Source organism: Pelophylax lessonae (genome assembly GCF_965119305.1).
Source record: "Pelophylax lessonae genome assembly, chromosome: 8".
NCBI classification, from domain to species: Eukaryota; Metazoa; Chordata; class Amphibia; order Anura; family Ranidae; genus Pelophylax; species Pelophylax lessonae.
The window spans coordinates 235,626,943-235,644,944 of NC_138775.1; the positions used below are offsets into that span (position 1 = coordinate 235,626,943).

The window sequence follows — 18,002 nt, forward strand, 5'->3', positions numbered from 1 at the left end:
GCTGACTAGCAATTGAACAGGTGTACCTAATAAAGTGGCCAGTGAGTGCCATAGAAGAAGGTGCCCTCTGTACTACCCACTTATATCCCCTTGTGCTGTTGAACCTGTGTGCTGAAGCACAGACAGTACACGACCAACCCCACACCTCCCGCCCCTGACTGTATTGGAAATTCCAGGCACACATAATGACTATGAATAAAGTCTTGCCATCTCAAAACCTAAGTAACAAAGCATGTCTTGATTTTCACAGATGATCAAGCTTTGGGTCTACACTATCAAGCAGTATAACCACAATGGACGACAAGTCCGCTCTCCAGAATTCCGGTGTCCCATCCAATTCAGCATCAACACTAAACAGTGAAGACTTTGTATTAGTCGATAGCTCCTCAAACCTGGACGACAAGCCACAGTTCAAGGTATGACTGTCATATTATAAAAGCCTAAAAGTATACTTTATGTCAGTGGTTCTTAACCTTGTTGGAGGTACTGAACCCCACCAGTTTCATATGCGCCTTCACCGAACCCTTCTTAATTGGAAAAATAAAATATGATTTTTTCAAATTCAAAACATAGGTATATATTATTTTAGGTATATATTTATACATAGGTGCACAAAATTAACAAAACCATTAAGAACAAAACCATTAAAACATGATTTTCACACAAAAACATAATGAATATTTACTGCAAATTAGTGTGACTTCTGCTGTTGTCTTTCAGAGACCAGTTCAGAAATGCGTGGCTTTATCTTGGCAAGTGCCACTCTCATGTCATTATCATGTCTCATGTCACCTCACCCTGGCCTGCTGTAAGGGGGGATCTATATGGGGGACGGGACCTCACCTCACCCTGGCCTGCTGTAAGGGGGGAGATCTACATGGGGGACGGGACCTCACCTCACCCTGGCCTGCAGTAAGGGGGGGATCTATATGGGGGACCTGGTAACCCATATAGATCCCCCTTACAGCAGGCCAGGGTGAGGTGCCCCAGATGGATCCCAGGTCCCCCATATAGAACCCCCTTAAGGCAGGCCAGGGTGAGGCGAGGTCCTGTCCCCCATATAGATCTCCCCCCTTACAGCAGGACAGGGTGAGGTCCGGACCCTGGCCTGCTGTAGGGGGGTTCATATGGGGGACCCCAGAGTGACCTAACCTCACCCTGGCCTGCTGTAAGGGGGGATCTATATCGGGGACCCCAGAGTAACCTAACCTCACCCTGGCCTGCTGTAGGGGGGGGATCTATATGGGGGACCTCATCTCACCCTGGTCTACTGTAAGGGGGATCATGTCCCCCATATAGATCCCCCTTACAGCAGGCCAGGGTGAGGTGAGGTCCCGTCCCCCATTTTTAGATCTCCCCCCTTACAGCAGGCCAGGTTCCCCATAAAAAAGATCCCCTTTACATAGTCTTCTCAGTGTTCTCACACAGTCAGTCACTAGACTAGTACAGCCAGTACTACTCTAGTCCTACCTTTTTTTCACCTGTGTCCCGACTCCCGATCACAGGCTAGGTTTTCCTCCTGCAGGCTGCAGCACCACTGTTACCACTGGCTCTCTGGCCTCTCACCTGCCGGCTTCTTCTGCTGCTGCGGCTGCCTGGCCTTGTGGTTCTCTCCCGCGCTGCGCTGGGCGGCCGCTGCATGGGTTAGTCCCTCCCCCAGACTGTCCCTCTCCGCACCGCACGTCTGCGCTGTCTCCAAAACCCCCCCCCCCCCACCACCACCACTCCACAGTTGGCGACGCTGGCTCTGGCTGGATCGGATTCGGCCAGGAGCCGAGCTGCATTGCCAGCAGTGAGAGTGAGCCAGGGGCAGAGAGAGCTGCGAGCGGAGAAGGAGCGGAAGGACATGCACGAAACTGGAGAAATAGTCCCTGACAGCGAAGTAGTACTAGCGGAGGGTGTGCCGAACCCTCGAGACTGACCCACCGAACCCCTGGGGTTCTATCGAACCCAGGTTAAGAACCACTGCTTTATGTGAACCCTCATCCTGTAAAACAATCCATTCAGTTTAAAATAGAAATGCAAAGTAAAACCTTTGTGTTTACAGAAGTAAATCATTGCTTAAAACACATTTTTTTGTAGCAAGGTGAGAAATATTTACAATATTGTAATTTTTATTGGCTGTACACAAAAATACATGGAAATCCCTGTATCTGGGGATAATAGTTAGATGTATTAAGACACAATGAAAGCAAGTTTGTTTTACCATTTTCGTCTCTAGGGTTGTGAGTATTACAAAAAAAAAAAAAAAAATGCTTATTATAATTTGCCAACAGAAGGAATCTTTATTGAAAGATATAGCATAGTACACATGACACATCTAAACCCTAAAACAAGATTTCATTATATTCCTGTTTATTATCCTAAGATGTGATGACCGCATTCGTTTTTAATTTTTTTTTTTTTTTTTGTCACCTGGTGATCTTGCCACTAAGGCCTCTTTCACACGGAGCACCGTATAGCGATACGCTTTTTTTTTTTTTTTTACAGACCCGTATGTCCGCATATCATCCCATCCGTTTGCGGATGATTTACGGACATAATGTATGTCTATGGGATTGCGGATGTCAGCAGATGACACCGCTGACATCCGATTTTGCGTCCTTTTCGTTTTTTTAAACGGAAGAAAAATAGGGTTCTTTTCCGTTCCAAAAAACGGAACAGAACTAAAAGGACGCAAATCGGATGTCAGCGAATGGTCATCCGCTGACATCCACAATCCCATTGACAAGCATTATGTCCATATATCACCTGCAAACGGATGGGGCGATAAAAGGACATACGGAACGCCAGTGTGAAAGAGGCCTAACACATTTCCTGCTCTACACTAACAACACTCATTCACAGAACTGTATCTCTCGAGGAGCAGTGCTGTCACTCTAGACTGCTCTCCTCATTTAGGCTACGTGTTAAACACGTGTCCTTTCCATTATGTAGGAAAACAGGGATTCTGCAGTTCACAAAAAAAAACTTATCACATTGTTGGAAATTTCAGTTAAATTGGAGGTTCAGGCAAATTCTAACTAAGGCTATGGCAGGCCATAGATGATGCGATTTTGTTTCCTGCAACCACTGACTGTGTTAATGGGGGAATCTCTCCCGCAGCACTATTGTGTTTTGCCTGCAAGGGCATGGGGGAAGCCTTCCCTGTCGGCAGAACACAATAATTTACCGCTGGCGGCTATAGTAATCACACACAAAAAAATCTGATAGGCTGGTTGTACTGAAGTCAATCAATGAATCGACTTTTGTACAACGAGCCTGCCCATAGATGGATCGAACCTTGGCAGGTCCCTGTTGAACTGGCTAAAATGTGATTCTTCTCTTGCTGGCTTAAATCTGCTCCCACTCCTATCCTAAGACTATTTTATGTAACCCAGAAAAGAAAAGATCTCTGTACTTGCCTATTCTGAAGCCACTCTGGTTCGGTCACACGATCAGCTGTCAGTGGCAGCTTCAGTGTAGAGGAGGGACAGCCAACAATGTATGTCCCATAGTTAAAGCAGAGCTCCACCCAAAAGGGGAAGCACCTTTTGGTGGGTGGGGTAGGGGTTAGCGGATACCTCTCAAAACCAGGTACCTACTCCCACTTTTCCGTAATTTTCAGCCCCTCTTCCCTCCTCCACACCCGCCCCCTGCTGTTTTCAGGGAGACACACAGGTCCCAAATAACAGCGAGACCATTCAGAAAGTGCAGCGTGACTTACGCATGCGCAGTAGGAAAGAGGCTGCGAAGCTACAATACTTCACTTCCTGTTTCCTTGAGTAAAGATGCTAGCCCCTACACCCTAAGCCGATGGATTGGCTTGGGGTGCTGACATCGTGGCCTCCCTGGACAGGTAAGTGTCTTTTGAATTCAAAGTCATCAGCTACAGTGTTTGTAACTGATGACTTTTAATTTTTTTTTCCCACAGGCTGGATCTCCTTTTTAAGCCTATGGGTGATTTCCCCATATAGGCATTCGCAGCCATGGTTGGTGATCTAACCTCTACTCTGAAGCCACCGCCTGAGAGATCATGTCACCAGACCAGAGTGGCTTCAGAGTAGTTAAGTATACAGAGTTAGATAAAATAGGCATAGAATGGGGCTAGGAGTAGGTTTAGCTGTCGTTAGAATTTGCCTGAACTTCCACTTTAAGTGTAACAAGAAGTTACAAGGATACTGGATTTCTGAAAAGCTCAATAGGTATTTTCCGTTCTTACTGAAAATTATCTTATACTGAAAAGAAATCGAAGCCAGCCATCACATCTAAAATCTTGAAAACTGCAATATGTTACATTTTTGTTCTTGGGTTTAGATATACTTTAAGGTTTTTGGCTGTGCATACATCAAATGTTGATATCTCCTTCCCTGAGACTTATGCAATTGTTTCTACTACATACGAATGTACCGCTTGTATCGTGGAGACTTTTCTTTATGGCCTAGGTTTGCCACGGCAATAGGAAATCTTCTCCCAGATGTTTTTAGACATGGCCAAAGCTCGTTCAGTACTGGCAAGATACAGAATATTTAAAGTGGTTGTAAACTCTTACGGTCACCCAGTGTAGTGATTATCCTCAGGGGAAAAAACCGAGATTAAACTAATCCCCCTACATAAGTTGTAATAGTTTACCTGCAGTCTTCTCTTCTTTCATCCATTCAAAGTACACATTTATAAAGCTTTTCTGAGCTGTCCGAAAAAAGGGGGCGGAGAGCAGAAATTACACTCCGCAAGGCTCAGTGGGGAGAGCTCTAAGAGCTGATTGGAGGGAAGAGACACACCTCCCTTAACACTGGAACAGAGCGGAGGCTTTCAATCTGCTGCAGGTCCCTCCCCTGTCACCTTTTCTCTCTTGGTGTTAGGAAAACTTGCCAGAAGTGACTCATGCTGATAGCAGCAGAACAAAGCAGTAGAAAGAAATGAAACCTTCTGCTCTATAATTAAGATGAGATAAGAATGCACTATAAAAGGGTGTGCTTTAATATTTCATGTCTAAGGTTTACAACCACTTTAATATTCTCAACCATGCATTTGATCTCTCAATCCAAAGATGGGTGTTCTTGGATTAGTTGGAACTCCTGAATGATGACCTTGTAGAACTCTGAATGATGACCTCGTAGAACTCTGAATGATGACCTTGTAGAGCAAGTCAATAGAACCCTTTAGTTAGCCAGGAAATCCATAGCAGAACATTGGCTCCAACTTCTTAATCCTGTACGTCCCTATCATATTGGCATCTGTGCGTTGCTGCAGTTCAGGTGTATCTTACTGTCTTGATGGATAAAGGTTTATGTGTTTTTGTATCGCTGTACATTTTAGTTTGAGGTCATGGACTTTGGTAATTATGCTGTTTGTTTTCAGATAATGTCAAATGGAGATGAACAGCTGGAAAAAGCAATGGAGGAAATTCTCAGAGATTCAGAAAAGAAGCAGAGTTTCAGCTCACCCACTGGTGACAGCACTGCTGAGATGAGTGCAGCGTCCTCCACCTTCAGTGCCAGAAATCCCCCACTTACATTAGTCTTGGATCCTAACAATACAGGTCAGTCTTAATGTTCACATACAGCACAGAAAATCGTGTTCACAGCTTTTTCTTCAAGGATTAAATTACAAATGTAGTTTGCTAAAAGATAATACAGATATGTTAGGTTTACAGTAAAGTTATATAATATCTGAATATTTGTTTTTCATTGATCCCCGGCGGTGGTAGACAATCTCAGCTCTGACATATGCTGCAGCAAAGGGCCAATACTCTCTGTATGTAATCAGTAGACACTCTCCAGCTGTCTGACACACCCCTTGCTGTGTCTGACCTACAGTACATCCAATCAGCAAAGCTCACGTTCAATGGGTTGTGTCTGAACGCTGTCTGACCACACTAGCAGCATCGGTCCTTTTCTTCAGCATATGCTAGTATATGATAAATGACTTTAGTTCATTTGTTTTTAATTGATCCCCAAGGACAGTAAAAGATCATAGCTCTATTATTTTGCACCCTCAATATGTCTGTATTGTTATTAGGCAACTTCAAAGGTTCTCCTCCTACCTTCATATACTCACCTTACTTTGCTTCCATAAAGTGGTTCTAAATGAAAAAAGGTTTTTTATCTTAATACATTGTGTGCATTAGGGCAAAAAAAATTCAAAAAGTTTCCCCCCCACACTCCTTTTAACACTTGCCTGAGCCCAAGCTCGATCCAGCACTTTGCCCATCTGCAGGAGCTCTTCTCCCCACTCTCTCTTCTCTCTTCTTCTCTTCTGGCAGCAGCAAGCGGCATTGGCTCCTGCTGCTATCAGTCAAAACAGTGAGGAGGAAACGACTTATAGACTTAAATTGCAAAAAGGAACAGTAAAGCAAAACCACTATGTAGCACTGCAAAGCACGAAGCAAAGCCTGCTTATGTAATAAACAAATAAAACTTCCCCAGTATACATAGATATACAATTTACAAATCATAAAAAGTGTGACAGTGCGAGACCCTGCCACTGTGAATATAATTGTAAGAAGGACACAGGGTTCGCGTGTATGCAGAGTACGGGACTGTGGAGAATCGATTATGAGTCGAGAATACTGTTTTTACAGCTTTCACTGGATCTTGGTATTCCTGGATTGGGCTCTGTAGTTTGGAAATTTAAAAGTGCTTTGGAAGGGAAAAAATCTCCAACCCAACGCCATGGTGCGGAGATTCCATGCCAGGCTAAGAGTGTTGGAGCAGCTGAGAGAGTCTGAGAACTGAGGAAACAAGGAGAGACTCTAAGGGACTGAAGGAATCTGTAAGTCTCGGAGGAGTGAGGGATCCTGGGGTGTCAGGAGAACCCCTATTGAGAGGCCAGAAGTGGTCTATGCAGAAAGTTGCTTTATCCAAGGCTGAGTGAGCCCAGAGAGCCAGGAGTGCTAGTGAGATGGTCTGAGAGACCAGTGTAAGTGCAGTGGTGCTGTTGAAGATGGAGCCGGGTGACTTGGCATTTTCTGTTACCTGTTGTTGCTTTGCAAAGCTGAAACCCTTGCGTGGGCAACTTTGTAAAGACTTGGCATTTCATTTAAAGCGGAGTTCCGGCCTCAAAATCGAAAAAATCGATTTTGGGCCATCCGCTTGCTGAGTGCAACCTGAAAAAGAAATGGATATTGGCGATTTTTTTTTTTTTTTGGTTACTTGCCTTATTATAGAAGAAAATGTACTCACCTTCCTTCCACTTCCTCCCTCTGCGGCCGCGGCCCGTGCCGTCACTTCCGGTTTGCGATGACTCCTGCGAGCGATGACGTTCAGCTCCCAGGAGTCCATGCGCCTGCACCGGCCCCGCTCGTCACTTCCGGTGCAGGAGTGGCATTCCCTGCTAAACAGCTTCTGGGCATGGGATGCCGCACCTGCACTGGAAGTGACGAGCGGGGCCGGTGCAGTGCATTGTGGGACTCCGACGTCACGGAAGAGGACATGAAGAGGGATGCTGCGGCTTCAGCTGCCCACACCTGAGATGGCAGCGCTGGAGAAGAAATTTTCAAGGTAAGTATTTCTTCTTACAGCGAAGTGCGACCCGGGACAGTTCAGAGGCTATACATTATGGAATGTACTAGCCCTGACTGTCCCGGGGGCATTTTTAGCTAAAATTGACCCCCGAGGCCCGAACTCGGCTTTAAGTAAAAGTGAGCTGACAAGCCCTTAAAACACAAATTGGGCTGGTATGGACTTCACTAAAAGGCATCCACCACAAGAGTCTAATCCCTCCATATTACAATACAACAAGAATTTTTTTTTTATTGTTTTATATATAGCACTGCCAATTTAGGCAGTGCTATATATATATATAATTATAATAAAGCACATTCACATCAGTCCCTGCCCTCAAGGAGCTTACAATCTAAGGTTCCTAACTCATGTTCATTCATACACATACTATGGTCAATTTATACAGGAGCCAGTTAACCTACCAGCATGTCTTTCGAGTGTGAAGGGAAACCGGAGTACCCGGAGGAAACCCACTCAGGGTAAGGGAGAACATGCAAACTCCATGCAGGTACTTCTGTGTTTGGGATTCCGACCAATGACCCTAGTGCTGCTAGGTGAAGGTACTAACCACTGTACTGCCAAGAAATAAGGTTTTGACTTTTAAATATATTGACAACATTGGAAAGTTCATCTTCTACTTTTTTTACAGCAAAACCTACACAGTTAGGCAATCTTATAGTGCAGTAGTTTACTGCAGTCCCTTTGCTTGGTACCCCAATAACCCGAGAACCTCTGCTTGTGATGCAGGTGAGCTGTTCTCATCAAGCACACTGCAGCCTCCTTTTTAACCTCTCTTGCGGTCTGATTATGTATGAATTTTTGTGCTAAAAGCGGTGCATTGTTTTGCATGGAAATATGTTGTTTTATATTTTAGGCCTGAAATTTTTAGGAAAAACTAAAATCTGTTGAAACAAGAGTCTAGTAGACATCCCGGGTATGATGAAGTTTGAAACACGAAATCATAAATTATAATGTAATAATAATAAATTTCCTCAAATTCTTCATTGTTTTCGAAGTGGATATATTTCATTATGAGGGAGAATCAGTACTCTGACATGACCGTGCCAAAGGGACCCACCTCTCCCTTTCCAAATGTCGTCATCTTTTGGTCACTGTTTCCCACTTTCTGAATCTTGCAAACTTCCGATGCGTAGCGCATTGTTGCTCTTTGTACCGGTTTGTCTTTGTAACTATTTTTTCAATAACCTCATCAGTCAGAAATAATTGTAGGTATGCCAAGGGGTTGTCATGGTCAATGTCAATTTTCATACCAGGTGCTCCAGTAAATGGGAATCTTGGGGGCATTGCCTGATCCGTATCACAGTCAATAGAGCACCAAGTCCGCACATTATTATTTATTATTATTTAGGATTTATATAGCGCCGACAGTTTACACAGCGCTTTACAACTTGAGGGTAGACAGTAAAAATGCAATACACCTTAATACAGTAGGAATCAGAGGGTCCTGCTCGTTAGAGCTTACAATCTAAGAGATTAGATCGCTGAGCTCAGAATCGTTGCTGTTGTCACTTTTAATACCTGATGATGAATTTTCCCATGAATTGCTATCGCTCAGTTCTTCAAATATTTCCGATTCACCGTCGCTGATTTTCAGTTTGTCCAAAAGCGTTTTCGAGCTAAAAGAACGATTTTTGAACGCCATAGACATTATCCATGTTCCAGGCTCTAAGTACCGCAAAATGTACAGGCAGGGTATAGGGTACAGGTATAGGTGAAATGATACAAAGTTGTAATCCTAACAGATCTGTATCATGTCATTTTTCTCAGATCGCCTTTCAGGACAGCACCTGGAGAGAGCGCAGCTCCACCCAATCCACAGGAAACACTGCAAATAAAAACTCCTCCTCTTCCACCATGCCTCAGTCATTTGTGTTTCCTCCGCCATGGTGGAAGCATTGCAGGAGCTATGTGGAAAGGGCTGCACTCTCTCCAGGGGGAGAGAAGGATTTGTTGCCCAGTTTTTGTTTGCTGTTTCAGCATGGAGACCATCCCAGCTCCCCTCCCTGGAGTGTCAAAGGGGGTATGCTCCGGAGCCTCCCACCTCGTTCGCTCAGGGGAGCTGAAACCCATCGGAGGATCCGGTCCGGGCGTCAGAGGTCCACGCTTCGGCCGGTCGGCGGGCGGGGAGCCGCTTTTGGCATTCGAATCTCCCGCACTTTCGGACTCTGATCCCGGGGACGCGCGGCGTCACTTCCGGTGGACGGGACTCCCGGTGGGGGCGTGGCGGCGTTTGCTCCAACCGCAATACACGCAGGGGTCAGAGGCAGGTCACGAGGTCGGCGCTTCCGCTTCCGGTCCACAGAGGAGGACGCGGGAAGCGGTATTTAAATGGAGAGATCTGCCAGCAAGCTGCGCTTTTCAACAACATGGAGGAAAAGTCTGCAGCGACGGTGGAAGCAGGCACCGCCAGCGCCGGCCAAGCTCAGGTAGGAGAGGTGCAGTGGTGCCTCTTTTTTCTTTACTGTGTGAGCTTTTATTGTGGGGTTTCTTCCTTCCTCCTTTGGAGCCTGCCCTGTAGACTGAGTAACTGTTCCCAGTCTAACAGGATACATATGCATAAGGGAGTCTCTTTCTTCTGATCCTTTTTGGTGTGGGTCACGATTTTCTCCCTTGCAAGAAATCACTAGGTGGTGGTTTATTAGTGGTTATTGGGCTTTCATGGTGGCTTTTTCTTTACTAGGTTAAAGCCAAAGTGAAGACAAGAGCCCCAGCATCAAGGAAATGCCCTTCATGCAAGAATCCACTCAGAGATTCCTGGGTGAAGCCACTTTGTAAATCATGTATTGCTGACCTTGTGAAGGAAGAGTCTAGTCAGCAGAATAATGAATTCATATCTTCATTTAAAGAACTCACAGACACCCTGTCCTCAGTTCGTTCCCTGTTATCCAGGATGCCACAAGTTCTATCAGATTCCCAACAAACGGGTGGTACATCTTCCCAGCCGTCTACTTCTAAGTCTGCAGTGTCAAGTGATTCAGAAGATGAGGGGGAGAGTGCTCTCTGTTCCATCAGGGATTCAGAGGAGGAAGAGAAGGAAGAGGTGGCTAGTTCTTCCAGATACAAATTATCCTTGGAAGAGGTTGATGAGTTGCTCGCAGAAGAAAAGGTGCAAGTTTCACTTCATGACAGAATGTACCAGGGCCTTGAACAGACAAAGCGCAGGGTTTTTCCTGTTCATAAAGTCCTTACGGAATCTATTGAAAAAGAGTGGAAGGACCCAGAGAGGGCCCCTTTTTTCTCTAAATCCCTAAGAAGGAGATTTCCGTTTGAAGAGGATACGGCGCACCTATGGAACAAGAAGCCCAGAGTGGATGCTGCTTTTTCTCAGGTGTCTCGCCGCACGGATTTGGCATTCGAAGACATGGGTGTTCTGAAAGACGCCATGGATAAAAGGGCAGATTCTCTCCTTAAAAAGGCTTGGGACTCCTCTACGTCCAGCCTTAAGCCGGCCATGGCCTCCACGGTGGTAGCCAGAAATCTTGAGTGCTGGCTCGAACAACTTAAAGGGCATGTGGAGGCTGGAACAGCAAGGAAAGATCTCCTGGATTCATTTCCGCTGCTCCTAAAGGCAGTAAAATATATGGCCGATGCTTCTGCTGAGTCTATCAAAATGTCTGCCAGGTCAGCAGCCCTCGTCAACTCTGCCAGGAGGGCGGTCTGGTTGAAAACCTGGACAGGTGATTCAGCTTCTAAGGTGAAACTCTGTGGTTTACCTTTTGCCGGTGACTTGCTTTTCGGGCCTGAATTGGAAGCAATTCTTGACAGAACGGCGGATAAGAAGAAGGCCTTTCCGTCAAAAAAGAAATCGCCTCCTAAGAAGAGATTTCGTTCTGTTCAACAGAAGACCAACAGAGGTCGTGAACAAGATCAGAGATCAAGATGGACCTCCCATAAAGGCAAAGGGAAGGGTGGAGTCCTCTTTAGACCACCTGACCAGGCCAATAAAAGCAAGTGACAGTCTTCCAGTGGGAGGAAGGCTGTTATGGTTCCTCCCACGTTGGGAAGAGGTATCCCCAAGCCCCTTTGTAAAGAATATAGTGGCTCAAGGATACAAGCTGGAGTTTTCTGAGACACCTCCAAGCAGATTCCATGTTACTCCCCTTCCAAGGGATCCGGAAGAGGCTTCCTCAATGATGTCTCTTTTACAAGAGCTGATTCAACAGGAAGTGATTATCCAAGTCCCAGAGGGGCAACAAGGCCGTGGGTTTTATTCTCAGATCTTTCTAGTGAAAAAACCCTCAGGCAAGTACCGAATGATCCTAAATTTGAAAATCCTAAACAGATCAATTCGGTACAAGCACTTCAGGATGGACACCATTTATTCAGTGACCAAACTGTTGTCCCCAAACTGTTTCATGGCATCCTTGGATCTGAGGGACGCTTACCTGCACATCCCAATAAATCGGGAGTGCCAGAAATTCCTAAGGCTGGCGGTCAATCTCGGGGAATCGGTCTGGCATCTGCAGTTCAGGGCCCTCCCCTTTGGCCTCTCATCTTCTCCAAGGGTGTTTACCAAGGTAATGGCGGATGCCCTAGAGCCATTAAGGCTGAGGGGTATTTCAATTGTCCCTTACCTGGACGATCTGCTAATTTTTGCAGAGTCCAAGAGCCAGGCGTTGGTACACCTTCAGGAGACTCAGGACCACCTAGAGAGTCTGGGGTGGCTCATGAATTTGGAGAAGTCGAGCTTGATTCCATCTCAGTAGATAACATTTCTGGGATACAGAATAGATTCGGTCCTCCAGAAAGTGTTTTTACCTCAAGAAAAGATCGAGAAGACTCAGAACGCAGTTGCTTGATTACAAACCAATCATCAGGTTACTGTCAGGTCGGCCATGGCAGCTTTGGGCTTGCTCACAGCCGCTATCCCTGCAGTACAGTGGGCAAAACTGCATTCCCGTCTTCTCCAGAGAGACATTCTGCAGAGTTGGTCATACCCGGAACATCTGGAGAAATCCATCAGAATCTCCACGAAAGCAAAGAGATCTCTGTGGTGGTGGAGGAATTCCAGAAATCTGGAAGAAGGTCTGCAATGGACTTTCCAGACGAACAAACGTCTGACGACGGATGCCAGTTCGTGGGGTTGGGGAGCCCACCTGGAAGGCCGGACGATGCAAGGGACATGGTCCAAAGCAGAGTCCAGGAAATCATCCAACTGGCGGGAGTTGAAAGCCATCCTTTTGGGTCTTTGGTCCTTTCAACAGACAGTCAAGGGCCATCATGTGCAAGTTCTGTCGGACAACATGACAGCAGTGGCCTACGTGTCAAAGCAAGGAGGCACAAGAAGCAGACAGCTATCAGATCTGGCAATACAGCTACTCTCCTGGGCGGAGAAAAATCTAGCCTCTCTGACAGCGGTGCATCTGAAGGGGTCACAAAACCTAGCAGATCTGCTGAGCAGGAAAAAGGTGTTGGAATCAGAATGGAGTCTGAATCAAGAAGTATTCATGCATATCGTGGAAGTCTGGGGTCTTCCCCAAAATAGATTTGTTCGCTTGTCAACAGAACACCAAAGTCCAAAGATTCTTTTCCCTACACAGGGAGGATCAGGACTGGGGCTTGGATGCTCTAGCCCATCCATGGGACTTCCGTTTGTCTTACGCGTTCCCTCCATTCCAACTGATTCCGTTGGTTCTCAAAAAGTTCAGGGAAGAAAAGACCAACTTGATTCTGATTACACCTTACTGGCCAAAGAGACCTTGGTTCGCCCTCCTGCTGAATCTTGCCTCAGAACCTCCCTGGAAACTTCCGTACAGGAGAGATCTTTTGACACAGGGGAACCTAGTGTACCCAGAACTGGACCGCTTACAACTGACAGCGTGGTTACTGAAGAAGACATCTTGAGAGCCAGAGGCCTGTCAGAAAAAGTTATCTCCACCCTCCAGCAGGAAGAAGGTGACTAGGGATATTTACTTGAAAGTCTGGAGAAAATACAACTTTTGGTGTTCCAGCAAAAATTTTGAATTAAAAAATTTAATTTCAGTGCTTGAGTTCCTCCATGAGGGAATGGAGAAAGGACTAGCAGCAAGCACTTTAAAGACGCAAGTAGCGGCACTTTCAGTTTTTTTCGAAAAGACTTTGTCCCAAGAGACTCTAATCATTCGTTTTTTCAAGGCATTAGCCCGCAATAGGCCAATAGCCCTTAAAGTATTTCCCAAATGGGATTTGACCATTGTGTTACAAGGTCTGACTAAGTTTCCTTTTGAACCTTTAAAAGAGGCTTCCCTGAAGAATTTAGTTTTGAAAACTATCTTTTTGATAGCAATTACCTCGGCCAGGAGGATCAGTGAGATCCAGGCCCTCTCAATTTCAGACCCTTTTTTGACAATTTTTGCAGATCGAGTAGTCCTAAGAACGGACCCAGCCTTTCTTCCAAAGATTGCTTCATCTTTTCATAGATCACAAGAAATTGTCTTACCAACTTTCTCCTCAACTCCTAGTAATACTCGGGAAGAATCCTTTCATACCTTGGATGTGAGGAGATGCTTACTTCAGTTCCTCCTGGTAACTAAGGAATTTAGAAAGACAAATGCATTATTTGTCATCTTCTCAGGGTCCCGTATAGGAGAAAAAGCATCAAAGAGCACTTTAGGCAAATGGCTCAGATGGGCAATTGAACAGGCTTATGTAGCTCAAGGAGAAGAACCTCCAGAAGGCATCTTGGCGCATTCTACAAGGTCTGTGGCAACCTCATGGGCTGAAAGGGCCGGTGCTTCGCCTGATCAAATCTGCAAGGCAGCTACCTGGTCCAGCTATTCAACCTTTATTAAACATTACAGGTTGGACTTGTTGTCAGCTCAGGATCAAGCCTTCGGCAGAAAAGTTCTGCAGGCAGTGGTCCCACCCTAAGTGTAAGTTACTCGCTTATCCTCTCCAGGTGCTGTCCTGAAAGGCGATCTGAGAAAACCTTAGTTACTTACCGGTGACGGTATTTCTAAGAGCCTTTCAGGACAGCAGCAGCTACCCACCCTTGGTTTTGTTTATAATATAATTTGTAAATGTTTAACCTGTGGTAGTTTATGTTTTCCAGCATGTCGGAGGCTACTCTATGACTGAGGCATGGTGGAAGAGGAGTTTTTATTTGCAGTGTTTCCTGTGGATTGGGTGGAGCTGCGCTCTCTCCAGGTGCTGTCCTGAAAGGCTCTTAGAAATACCGTCACCGGTAAGTAACTAAGGTTTTTTTTTTTAATCTCCTGCCGGCAGGGGAAGACGGCAGGGGATCGCAGGGAAGGCGAGTTTGATTTTTGGGTAATTCCGAGTGTGGCTCGGGGTTACCGCTTTTGGCACTGAATATTAACCCCGAGCCACACTCAGGAATTCTGCTAGGGAGGTTAAAGAAAAAAAAAAAATTGTAATGACGACAAAGTAGCCTTTCATCACCACCAATCAAATCCGATTGGTTATTTTTTGTGTCGGGCAAATCATACTTGTGACTAGTACTCGAATATTTAATTTTTCTCAAATAAACTACTTTCCTTTTCATACAGATTGAAATGCAAAAATATTTATTTTTAAATTGTTGACACTATTAGAGTCTCGGAATATGGGAAGCTGGAATTGCTGGTACTTCCAAATATTCTTTGGTCTGGTCTAGTTTTCCCTATTTTTTTCACTCTGCCAGTAGGGAATTATCAGTGTACATAATCTGACGTAACTGATTTTATTATTATTTCAGAGGTTCCAGCACAGAATGGCAGCACATCAACAAACCCCCCAGAAGAAGAGAGTGTCTCGTTTCACAAGCTTTCCTATTTGGGCCACATGAAGGTTTCAGCTCCACGCAGTGAGACAGAGGCCCTTCGAGCTATGGCTTCAATGAGAGCAAGTTGTTCGTCTGCTGTCACTGTCACTCTTTATGTACCCAATGTTCCAGAGGGTTCTGTCAGGTGAGCACAGCACATTTTTCCTTAGTGCAAACTTTCCCATCCAGTGGGGGCCACTTTAATTTTTTTTTTTTTTTTTTTTTATAACAAAGGTATCATATTTGCCTCCTCTGTGCAGTTAGTTTGGCACAAGGCAGCCCAGATCCTCCGCTTCTTGGGTCCCTCTATGCTGCTACTGGCCCCTCCCTCCTGCCGAGTGCCCCCACAGCAAGCAGCTTGCTATGGGGGCACATGAGCCGAGCTGCAGCTCTGTGTCCATTCAGAGACAGAGCTGCTGTTCGGCCCCTCCCCCTCTCTCTCCTGATTGGCTTACTGACTTTGATAGCAGCCGGAGCCAATGGCACCGCTTCTGTATCTCAGCCAATCAGGAGGGAGAGTCCCGAATGGACACTGCTGGATAGAGATGGGGCTCAGGTAAGTATTAAGGGGTGCTGGGGCGGCTGCTGCACACAGAATGCTTTTTATCTTAAGGCATAGAATGCCTTAAGATAAAAAACCTTCTGCCTTTACAACTCCTTTAACAAAGGTTTAAGCTGATAACTAGAACAGATCTGAATTGGTGACCTGCATTCACCTTAAGGATAAAACTTAATTGACACAGTATTTGCTTCTTTATTCCGCTATTTTATTTAGGCAATCTGTTTTTTTTTTTTTTTTATCATACAAGTAAAAATCCTATTCGTCTGTTTTTTCCTATTGGGCTGGTTCACATCTGTGCTTTGCAGTTTTGTATGAAAGACAAAGGGAAACTAAATGGGCCATTCCCATGCTCACTGTACAGTCAGAAACCAGCCACAGATTATGCAAATTTTCTTTCGATTGATGGGGAAATCGCTTTAGTCCCCCTTGAACACTGTCAGTGTTTATGGGGGAATCCCTCCCGTGGAGCTACCGTGTTCTCCTGGCAGGGGGAGGAGGGGGGTTTGGGGTGGGGGGAGCTGTCCCTCCCAGGAGAACACAATGATTATTGTTAGCCTCTGGAAATAATCACGTTAGAAGTCGAACATGCCTGTTGTACCCTAGATGATCGATGGGTCGACTTTGGTACAATTAGCTTGCCTGTAGGTGGATAGAATCCTGTCCTTTCCTGCTGAACTGGCCAAGATTTGAACCGTTTATGGCCAACTTAAGTGTTTTGGTTTTGCTGCGCAAAAAAATTTATTTTAGGAAATCTGATCACAAAAAATTAGCCTGTGCTACCAATTTAGTGGTTTTGCACAGTGATTGTGCATTACCAGTTTCTGAAAACCTGCTCAAGTAGACTAGATCTGGGTAGCTAATTGATTTTATCTGATCACATATCCCGTAAGGATGGTAAATTAAGGCCCTCAAGTTAGCCGCTGGAGAAACTGTTTATTCTTACGGATGATTATGTTCGATATGTCTTTAATCTATAACTGTACTTGTATGCAGTATCATTCCTCCTGTCCAAAAGGTGATGTTAAGCAGTATATTTAAGCAACTTAAGTTGGTCATATGTTTTTCAAATAATCAGAAACCCACTGATATTTGCTTAGTGGGTGGCCATGTCAGCCCCCTTCGATTGAAAGGTGCCAGCAGGAAAATTGTCAACTGAACAGTGGCCACATCCCATCAGATGCAGCCTCTGGTCTGGGTTTTTATTCAGCCACTGCTGTTGGCTGGCAGTATGCAATAGAATAGCAGGAGATTCGTCCATTTGTGCTGTATAGCTTGGATAGGGGTAACCATTGACTAGGTGCACGGATGAATATCCCCCCTGCCGGGACATTGTATTCTGACAGCGGCATCCGCTGCTGTTAGAATACACTGATCAGCAGTTGAATCTGATTGGCTGCAGCCCCTGATCGATGGAAAACTTTTTAACATGTCCCCTTGACAGAAGTAAAAAAAAGATGAACTTTTGATGAATAGGGGAGGCCATGCACTGATCGAAGTTTCACTCAGTGTATGGCCAGCTTTAGATGTAATACACTGACCGTTTGCACTGTCACAGCTGGTTTTCAGTGGTGTATTAACATGGCCATTATTCTGTGTGGCGGTGCTTGATGCATACATTTAAGATCTGTGATTTTATGGACCAAAGGGATAGGGTTGTGATAAGAAATCTAATTTTCTGTAAAGTTTTGCACAGCTTAGGGAATTTTAATTGTTGCAATTTTTTTTTTTTTTTGTATTTTTATTCAGAATAATGGACCAATCCACAAATTCAGAAATCGCCTCATTCCCAATCTACAAAATTTTGTTCTGTGTGCGAGGAAGGGATGGGACATCAGAGTGTGACTGCTTTGCATTCACATCAAGAGAACTGGACACCGATGACTTCCACATCCATGTGTTCAGCTGTGAGATCAAAGAGGCGGTAAGTTCTTTAGTTCCCTGATGTTTACAGATCTTATTGAAAAAGGATTTCAAATTGACTGCATCTTAACATACCGTGGCCTATGGGCAGTCCCAGTAGGTATACTCCCCCTCTCTGCTATAGGTACTCAGTGTTTTTCTGCCTAGTCAGGAGTAAGGACCTAGTTCCTTGCTGAGATTTCTGGTCTTGGCAATTTTTTTTTCCTTTTTAAATAGCTTTTTTTTTTTTTCTCCCGTTTTTTTCCTGTGAGATCTACAATCAACTGCCAGACAG

General features: G+C 45.1%; 2 protein-coding genes across 3 annotated transcripts in view; both read left to right on the plus strand.

Annotated features, from left to right (window-relative positions):
• The first annotated feature begins 244 nt into the window (after nucleotides 1–244).
• The window catches only part of RABGAP1L (RAB GTPase activating protein 1 like), a 588,371-nt gene continuing 570,613 nt past the window's right edge, over nucleotides 245–18,002 (plus strand). For both annotated transcript variants that reach the window (XM_082265880.1, XM_082265881.1), the window contains exons 1-4: nucleotides 245–416; nucleotides 5,341–5,521; nucleotides 15,181–15,391; nucleotides 17,555–17,729. In XM_082265880.1, coding sequence (XP_082122006.1) covers nucleotides 294–416; nucleotides 5,341–5,521; nucleotides 15,181–15,391; nucleotides 17,555–17,729 — 690 coding nt within the window. In that variant the 5' untranslated portion in view covers nucleotides 245–293. The remainder of the gene's footprint in view (nucleotides 417–5,340; nucleotides 5,522–15,180; nucleotides 15,392–17,554; nucleotides 17,730–18,002) is intronic.
• LOC309561665 (lamina-associated polypeptide 2, isoforms alpha/zeta-like) lies at nucleotides 10,483–14,997 on the plus strand (the record flags this gene model as incomplete). The annotated part of the gene is made up of 2 exons (XM_082265656.1): nucleotides 10,483–11,401; nucleotides 14,993–14,997. Exons 1-2 carry the CDS (start codon nucleotides 10,636–10,638, stop codon nucleotides 14,995–14,997), a joined length of 771 nt encoding a protein of 256 aa, XP_082121782.1. The 5' UTR covers nucleotides 10,483–10,635.